General features: G+C 50.3%; 2 protein-coding genes across 2 annotated transcripts; both read right to left on the minus strand.

The window, feature by feature from the left end:
- Positions 1-32: 32 nt before the first annotated feature.
- Positions 33-4,401, minus strand: CLDN22 (claudin 22). Its single transcript, XM_048226210.2, has one exon. It carries the CDS (start codon positions 1,680-1,682, stop codon positions 1,020-1,022), a length of 663 nt encoding a protein of 220 aa, XP_048082167.1. The 5' UTR covers positions 1,683-4,401; the 3' UTR covers positions 33-1,019.
- On the minus strand, positions 2,745-4,892 carry LOC113262241 (putative claudin-24). Its single transcript, XM_044387587.3, has one exon. It carries the CDS (start codon positions 4,005-4,007, stop codon positions 3,234-3,236), a length of 774 nt encoding a protein of 257 aa, XP_044243522.3. The 5' UTR covers positions 4,008-4,892; the 3' UTR covers positions 2,745-3,233.
- Positions 4,893-9,535: the final 4,643 nt, after the last annotated feature.

Genomic DNA, 9,535 nt, shown 5'->3' on the forward strand with positions numbered 1-9,535 from the left:
TGGAGAAAAGTTCAGTGATTTTTGTTTTTTTTAAAAACAAAGATGCATATTGCCTCATACTTAATTTCGGTGTCGTTTACTATTCAGTCAATTTCCCTGATGGGTGCAAATAAGAGTTCACTTGAGCCAGGTACCGAGCCAGTATCAAATGCATCATGAGGAACTTCCCAAGCCAGCCGTTCGCTGGAATGGTTCTTGGTTGGGCGATATGTATTGCTGATAGAAAAAAACAGCATATTTTCATCATGCAAGTAAAAGAAGGGGTCTCCAAGGTGAACCCAGCCCCGGTCTTGTGCTCTGGTGGGGCAGTAGTCCCAGAGCTGCCCCACACCTGCCCTTGAACTGCAGCGCCCCCCTGTGGCTGCCCCGTGAATCTCCCCAAACAGCAGATCGCCACCCTCCACTCCCGCCCAGGTGAGGAAGGCATGAAGGAAGGTGGCTGGCTTTTGGAAAAGGCTCCATTGAGACACTGAGGTGTCTCATTACAAAGGAGGTGATGTGTCCCACGTCTCTCTCCTCTCAAGCTTTCAAAGAACCAGCGATTTTTCAGTCTAATCTAATGTCCATCTCAGTAAATATGCAGCAAGACTTTAGGTTCAATATAATAGGTGATCTTACACACTTGAAAGCAGTAAATGATCGGCAGTAATATTCCCAGTTGCCAGAATAATCCATCTCTATGAATTAACACCTTCAGAGATATGTAAGCACTAATATAATGTTTTATTTACCAGCTCTGTGCAATCACTGAATCTATTTTAAAATTGAGAAACCTCATTCACAGTAATGAGTATGATTACTATTAAGTCTTGAGTGGTTTGGTCTCAGAATAGAAGATAAAGGTGTTTTGCTGTCTTAGAAGGAAATTACAATTTAAGAAGCAAATAGCCACGGAGGGGGAAATGCATTTCAGAAAATTTAAAGCACAATGAATGGGTGGCTCTGAAGCAGGAAATCCTACCAAATCCAGAGAGGAGTAGGCATCTCTGGAAGAGTGGACGTCCCCGATGCTTTCTGGCTTAGGTTTTCAGATGGGCTTTGTTCATCTCCCGGTGCTGACGGTGATACTGAGTTTCTGCCGCCGCATAGCGGCCCGAAGCCGGGGCAGCCTGGGAGGTGCAGGCTCCACAGGTCAGCAGGCAACCTCCCAGGAGGAGGAAAAACCCCGCAAACCAGCCCAGAAAGAGGGCTTCCCCAAACTCCCACCTGGGCACGATCTCTGGCACTGTCTCATCCCAGAACTCCTGCACCGTCTGGTAGGCGACCCAGGACACCGGAGTCAGGGCCGCGACACCTGCTGCCCAGAACAGAATCCCTCCCAGGATCAGCAGTCCCTTCTTGAGGCCCCGCCGCGTCTCTCCAATCCTCGAGCAGTCCAGGCCAACCCCGGAGACCAGCAGGCCCAGGAGCCCCAGCCCGTTCGACAGGAACATGAGAATCCTGGAGATCCTGAGTTCGGCAGGCAAAGCCAGGAAGGAGTCAAAGTCCTTGCACTGCACCCCGACCTCCTCTTGGATGACACAAGCCTGCCAGAGTCCCAGGGTCCAGTTCTCCATTTCGTTTAAGTCCAGATTGAGGTTTTTCCAATGTGGCAGGTAGTTCGTAAGACAGGCTAACACCCATCCCAGCAAAGACAGTGAGATTCCAGCTACTTGTGCCACACTTCGAAATACTAAAGCCATCACCAAGCCTGAGCCAAGCGGACTCCTGCCTTTCGACGGACGTGCAGAGAAGTGTGACACCTTATGCTGTCACTTCAGAGCTCGGAAATATTTCTTCATTGTGTGTAGAGGATTCTTGCCAGAGTGGCTATTGTTTGATTCTGTGTTGACTGGCTCTCAGGAAAGGACAGGGAAACAAGTCTGCCAAGGTGTGGCCAAGTGCCACGCTCACGTCCTCGGGGCTGACTGTGGTCGCAGTGTGTCTCTGAAATCACAATAAGCAGTCCTAACCTTCCATCCATTGTTAACGTACAAGTGGCTTCCAGGTGGTTCCCAATCTTTCTAACAAGCCGAAGAATTAAGAAGTCTAAATGCAAAATGGTCCATCGGCAGTTTGGATTCAGCTCTAAGGCTTTCTGTCTGTCTGTCTGTCTTACTAATTGCACCTGTCACACTGCCATGTGTTATCACTGTCAGATTTCAGTATGTGTGTCGCGGTAATACTGACTGTGACCCCTTTTTAAAAGAAAAATATTTCTCAACCAAATAAATAGATCTTATCAGAAATCTCTCTAGACCTTCAGTCGGGTCTGTTTTTTGAAGACCCTTGAGCTGCCTGTACCACATAACCCATGAAACCATGTGAGCCCTAAATGCCAAGTCTACGTACTCCCTGCCTTCCTGTCACATCCGTGCACCTGTGCGTGCACGCTTTCTGTTCTCTTTGCTGACATGTGCTTTCTATGCTGTGGGAAAGTTAAGCAATTAAGCAATAGGACTTGGTAGGTCGGAATGAACATCTCTGCCAGTTCACCACTAAAGTAAATATCCCCATGCTGATCATTTTTAATGGAACAAAGGAAAGTTTTTATTAGGGCAAGTGGGAACTGTCAGTATCTGGATATCAAGCACAAAACAGTTTTGGAATTGTTCGTCTTTTTTAGATTGAAACTTTTGAAGGAAGAGACGAGAGGGTGAGACTGGCCGGTATTTTGAGTCTGAGAATATCATAAAGGACTGAAAGCCATCAGCCTTATCCAGTGCCATCATCATACGGGTGCCCACTAATGTCCTAAACACAGGCCACCTCTGTTCAAAGGAGACCGAAGTCACTGTTGTGGAAATAACACTTCGGGACAAGCTGAACACGTGCTGTGGCTAACGCAGGATGTTTAAAGGATTTCAGATTGGGTTTTCCTTTAGGAAATAGAAACTACAAATTTCCAGCTACCAGCAAAAACAAAGTTTCTAATAGAAAATTAGCACATTAAAACTTAATACTACAATGGACAGCCACCACCACATTTTGGTTTAAATAACCAGATTGATGAAATTATTTTTGCCAATACCTACGTAATGCTTACCATGATAATTTTCTTTTAGATATAAGACTTGCCTCTTTCTTACCTCTCCAGATTTTGGGGGGCAGGGGGATCTAGAATAGAAAAGTCATTATTTAATGAGAACATGTGAGCAGCACGGATTTAGTCATGTAACAAAGACCCCTTTCTAGGGCAGACCCCGCAGCACAATTGGTGTGGAAAGATGCGTCTCTTTTGTCCCGTCAAAGTCTTACATTCTCGGGTCTGCGGTTCCATTTTCCAGGTACGGACACTGAGTTAGTGTTTCTGCCACCGCATAGTGGCCCGAAGCCGGGGCAGCCTGGGGGGTGCAGGCTCCACAGGTCAGCAGGCAACCTCCCAGGAGGAGGGAAAACCCAGCAAACCAGCCCAGAAAGAGGGCTTCCCCAAACTCCCACCTGGGCACGATCTCTGGCACTGTCTCATCCCAGAACTCCTGCACCGTCTGGTAGGCGACCCAGGACACCGGAGCCAGGACCGTGACACCTGCTGCCCAGAACAGAATCCCTCCCAGGATCAGCAGTCCCTTTTTGAGGCCCCGCCGCGTCTCTCCAATCCTCGAGCAGTCCAGGCCAACCCCGGAGACCAGCAGGCCCAGGAGCCCCAGCCCGTTCGACAGGAACATGAGAATCCTGGAGATCCTGAGTTCGGCAGGCAAAGCCAGGAAGGAGTCAAAGTCCTTACACTGCCTCCCCACTTCCTCTTGAATGACACAGGCCTGCCAGAGTCCCATGGTCCAGTTCTCCATTTCGTTTAAGTCCAGATTGAGGTTTTTCCAATGTGGTAAATAAGTTGTGATCATGGATAAAACCCATCCCAGGAAAGATAATAAAATTCCAACGAATTGCATTGCTACTCTAAAGACGAAAGCCATTCCAACAGACCTTACAACTTGGGCCACCCCTATAGAAGCCACTGTCTTCCGTGGTTGACAGGAGTGTGACGATCTTGGTCCTATGCTGCCTGGAATATAAGCGTTGGCCATTAACTCTTTGGAAACTCTGAAATGCGTTTTTGTTCTTCTTGAATATAATGTTTCATGTAAAGGGCGAAGGACCCTGTTAAAACGATGAGTTAGGCTTTCTGATAAGGATTTGATCTGTTACCTTCCAATTTGCTTGGTAAAATTATATCCCCAATGCTTGATGATTATAAGTCTAAGGATGAACAAAGAGGGCTCTATGACCCCTCACCCTAAAATACAACAGAAATCTTTGTGCTGCAATATGGATTAATTAGATTTTAAGTGGTGATAAAAGGCCAGCTCTTTCCGCAACAGGACTTCATTGTAGTAGCTGAATCTGAGATTTCAGGGATGCAAAACAAGACCTTGTAAAGAAAGGTAGACTGTTTCCCTATAATCTTTATTCTTCTCGGACTTCCCTAACGTACACAAGAGCTTGGCCCCAGTTCCTGAGTGTCACAGGCACTCAGTGGGGACTTGGCAGGAAAGTTTCCCCAGATTCCTTTGAAAGGTGGAGGCTGGTTCACTGGGTTCATTCAAATGAAAAAGACCCAAGACTGATGGCCAGAGGTGCTAAGTGAGGGGAGAATCCTGGGAGGCTCTGGATTTCATTCTAAGATTTTCTCCATCCTCGTTAAGGACTTGAGGTAAAGCATGATTTCTTAGTGTCTGAGAGGCATTTTTTTTGTTCACAGCTGGGCTGTCTTTGCCACCATTTAAGCCACATGGACAAAGCAACGCCAGGCAGGAAGACTCCTGGCAGGTCCAAGACAAAGGTTTGGGTGTGGAAACAAGAGCTACAAGAGGGCTGACCTTTGAGGTGCCATCTTGTTTGTTCTTTTGATTTAGGCCACACCGTGAGAGCATGCTTCTGCAGAACATGATCCCTCAGACAATACAGGGCCTCCCAACAGGGATAAGAAGCTGCATGCTCAGAGTCCCGGGGCCGTGCCAGGCCCCACACCCCCGACCCCACTCTGCACAGGGCCCTGGGCCTCCCACGCCCGCAGCCGGAAGGCAGGATCTGACAGGGTGGTGAGGGACAGGACATGCAGGAGCCACTGCTCTGGAAGATTCTAAGGTGCTGAAACAGAACCACTGCCCATCACACCCCAGCGGCTGAGTCTAGTCCAGGATCACAGAAGAGCTTTCATGATGTCCGACAGGAGATGGGGGAAAAACAGAACCCTGACCTGATGTACTGAAGTAAGCCTCAGTCATGAGGTGAATGGTGCTTGCTTCAGCATTTTCCAGCAGTTTATGTTAAAAAAGAAGAGGCGTTCTTAACTTTTACAAACTTCCAGACTGCCTTAGGTATGTACTGCTGTCCTCGGCGTGCTACGTAAGAGGCGGCTCCGGTTCGCACAGAGGCCGGAGGGTCCAGAAAGGGCTGGCGATCAGGCGGGGGCTCCTCACCAGGCGCCGGGGTCATGGTGAACTCGAGCTTTCCCTCCGGGGCGGCCGGATGCAGAAAGCTCTTCAGAGCAACCCTTCACCGTCATGGGGAGATGATTCTCCATACTACAATGAAGCTTTTTTTAATTTTTTTAATGGATTGGAATAGGCTGCCGAATGAGGCAGTGATCTCTCCTTCCCAACGGTCTTTCAGGCTAATTCTCGGGGCGCCTGGGTGGCTCAGTTGGTTGGGTGTCTGCCTTCGGCTCAAGTCATGATCCAAGGGTCCGGGATGGAGCCCCGCTCGGCTCCCTGCTCAGCGGGGAGTCTGCTTCTCCCTCTCCCGCTGCCCCTCCCCCTCACTCGCACGCGCGCGCCGCGCGCGCTCGTGTGTGTGTGTGTGTGTGTGTGTGTGTGTGTGTGTGCGCGCGCGCGCGCACGCGCGCGCACGCGCGCTCTCTCTCTCTCTCTCTCTCTCTCAAATAAATAACTCATTTATTCTTTCAGCGTTTAGAACAATATTTTTGAGCACCTCCTCCCGGCCAGACTGCTGCGTGCTACAGACACGATTGAGACCAGGATGGATGCAGGCCCTGCCCCTGCCTCTGCCCCCCGGGGCTCACGGTCCTGTAGGAAAGGGCCACCAGGAAACAAGATCATTCAGAGAACTGCAGGCAGCAGGGCTGTGAGTGTTGGGGCGGGGGAGACGGCAGTGCACCCAGTGCAGCATCCCTGGGACTGGAAAGTGCAGAGCCCCTGCGCCCCAGCTCCCACCTCCGTGGGCCAGGGCGAGTGGGGGAGGGGGGATTAGCTACTCAGCCCGTGTTGCTCCCAGGGTGGGGGTGGGGATGGGGGTGAAATTCAGAAAACAAATAATACGTCCACACTGTTCAGTGTATGGAGGACTATGTTACCTCTGTCTCCGGAACATTCATCTAAAAACAAAAACCCCAGTTGACCGGAAGCCACACACGCGGGGAAAGCTCTCAGGAACCGAGGCTCCATCTCTCCTCCACCTCTCGGGGAGGAGTGCAAAGTTCTGGAAGAATTTTGGGACTGGGGTACTTCTGCGGCCATTGTCGGATGACGCATCTGTCCCCCGAAGTCAATCCAGCTGACCCGTTCGTGCAGCTGTGGAGCAGATCCAGATTGCAGGAGAGGCGCGGCCGCGTCGCATAGACCAGACGACCTTTCTTTCTGGCCTCGGGTTTATGCTTTTATGCTCAAGGTGAAGTCTGTGGCCGTAACCGAACCGTCTGCGCTGCGATGGGCCCACCCGAGCTCCGGCCCCTGCCGCCCGCCTCGCTTGTCCAGCCTTTCCTCCTGGCCCGGGGGCCGCCTTCGGACAAAGCAGTCCCCTCGAGGGCTCCTGGTTCAGCCTCACGTGTTCCTGTCCCTTCTCGTGCCGGCCCCGCGTGACAGCCGGCGTGCAAAGTCTGTTCTCAGGCAAGACCAGCCCAGGGAAGAAGACCGTGTGCTAAACGTGCGAACAGAGACGGTGCTACTGCGGGGCTGGCTGTTCCTGGGGAGGGACGCAGGCAAAGGTGTCTCGGGGTTGCTCCTGAGAGATAGAGGGTGGTGCACGGCAGCAGAGCGAGGGAGCCCCTAGAAGGCGAGGCTGGGTCGTGGGGCACAGTTATGCAAGCTACATCATTTGGATTCTAGAATATGGATCATGAAGAGCCTTGGAAGGATTCTAAGCAAGAGTACGGTGTGATTGTTCCTGCATTTTAGCAACCTATCTGCTGGCTCCGGTGGTGAGCTTCTCTGTACCATCTAAGACAGAAGCGGCAAGGACAAGCCCACCCGAGGTCAAACCGTAGCTTGGCTGCCGCTGACCGCAGCAGGTGGCCCCTGGCGGGTGGCAAGCCTGCTGCAGGGGAAAGTGTGCAAGAAGAGAGATCGAAGAGAGATGGGGCGGCGGGGGGGTGGGCATAACGTGTCTTTTGAGAGCATTAGAGTCTGAAGTCCGTGAAGAGACACAAATCCTGTGATCTCAAAATTACCCTAAAAAAACCCCTTAGGCACTGGAGAGAAAACCCATCTCCCAGAGGGCCCAGCGTGCCGACCCCCCCCCAGCAACGGGCCATCATTAAATGTGGGGGGAGCACAAGAGGAAGTAGTTGGCTTCGTTTGGCATCTTGGAGGAAAAATATCGTAAGACCCTTAGAATCAGCATTGCTGTGAGACAGGAGGGCACTGGGAACAGCTAACTGACAGACCTCAAACTCCCTGGGCACCCGCCCCCAGGAAGCCCTCAGGTGTTTGATAAAGGGGAGAACCAGCCCTTCTCACAGGTGCTTAGCTTCCCTGTCGCTTTGACCTAAGAGGAGAGACAAAGGAGTTCCTCCTGCCAAACACAATGTTTTTGATCAAAAGAAAACCTATAATTTATTTTTTTAAATATTCCCTGTCCTGCTATATAGGGATTCTCACTATTAATACAATGAGCTCACCAATAAAGATAAGACACCCTGTCATCTTCCCGGCAACCAGAGCACAATGCCTTGTGTTCAACAAATATTCATCTAATAAATGAACGAGGCGGATCCTTCTAAGTGATAATGAAGGTAAACACGGAATCCCCGCATGGTGACAGGTGCCCGTCCCACTGCCAGTCACCTTTTGCAATGCTGATGACACAGCCTATCCTGGTGTATCTGAACATGACCAGTGGTAGAAAATGTTGCCCACACATCATGAGTTAGCAAACAAGAGGGTCCTATTCCGGAAGCACGTCAAGAGGGACATATTCTAGGTTTGGGAGAATGACAGAAGGGCTGAAGGTGGGGTCTTAAAGGTGGAAGCTTTTTCTTTCCCTCATTTTCATTATTTTTGTTTTTCTAAATATTCTACAACCCCTGCAGGATTCTCAAAGGAAGAAAAATAAATGTTATATATATATTTTAATTTTATTTGACAGAGAGAGACAGCACAACCAGGGGGAGCAGCAGAAGGAGAGGGAGAAGCAGGCTTCCTGCTGAGCAGGGAGCCCGATGCGGGGCTCAATCCCAGGACCCCGGGATGATGACCTGAGCCGAAGGCAGATGCTTCACTGACTGAGCCACCCAGGTGCCCCGAAAAATAAATGTTATAAAAGGGAGGAAAAAGCCTCTGCTGGACTAAGCTTTTTTCCTCTTGTCAGATGGTAATGATAGGTAACCGTCATCAAGTGGCTTCTACTTCCCGACACTGTTCTGAGCTCATTTCATCCCTTCGAGCACTGAGCGTGGGAGCCGCTAGCAACACACCCATTTTAGAGATGACGGAACTGAGACACACAGAGGCAAGCACCTTGCCCGCGGTCACAAGGTCGTTTACAGAGCTTTGCCTAAAATCCACCCCCCCCAGCACAGAGGTAGGCTGGGGCTGGGTCCCCCGCGTCTACACTACTGAGCAGCGTTGATCCAAGGAAGCCATGGGATTCAGAGCCACCCGAGGCACATATCCCAGCTTGACTTTTGGGTCCTGTCCCCAGGGGTGTGCTCATAAATATTTAGCAGCAGCTCTTGGGTCGTGGGAGCCCTGGTGTATAGCCTTTGCCAATTTCCGGCGTCGATACTCTTGCCGTGACCAATTCCAGGCCAGCAGTGTGAAGTCGCGGGAGGTGGAGCTGGGAGGAGAGGCGCTGTAGCTCCCCACTACATGGTAGTGTTACCAGATCGATATAACAGCCACAACCAACCTCGGGAGCACAGGTCATAACTGAGTTAAAATCATCAGGAAATGGAGGAGAGGGTGGGGGATTGGGATAGGCCGGTGATGGGTAGTAAGGAGGGCGCGTATTGCATGGTGCACTGGGTGTTAAACGCAAATAGTGAATCATGGAACATTGCATCAAAAACTAAGGATATACTGTATGGTGACTAACATAATATAGTAAAAGTCATTTTAAAAATCATCAGGAAATGATAATCCCGAATTAATAAATCCTTTTGTTTTTCAGATCATTTAAGTTTATATAACTCGATTTTAATGATGGCTGTGTTTAACAACCCGCTCCCAAAATGCCTGCAAAATTAACCCTCGGCTCGCTGGAGCCAGCACGAGACAGCTCCAGCACATTCCAGATAAGAATCACAGATCACATCACAGATCGGAATCTCTCGAGGGGGCTGGGGTCGCAGAATTCTGCAGACTAACCATCTCCTGCA

The sequence above is a fragment of the Ursus arctos genome, unplaced genomic scaffold, assembly GCF_023065955.2.
Source record: "Ursus arctos isolate Adak ecotype North America unplaced genomic scaffold, UrsArc2.0 scaffold_27, whole genome shotgun sequence".
NCBI lineage: Eukaryota > Metazoa > Chordata > Mammalia > Carnivora > Ursidae > Ursus > Ursus arctos.

Coding starts and splice junctions, on each gene's coding strand:
- CLDN22 (XM_048226210.2), bottom strand. CDS start 1,682: ATGGCTTTAGTATTTCGAAGTGTGGCACAAGTAGCTGGAATCTCACTG.
- LOC113262241 (XM_044387587.3), bottom strand. CDS start 4,007: ATGGCCAACGCTTATATTCCAGGCAGCATAGGACCAAGATCGTCACAC.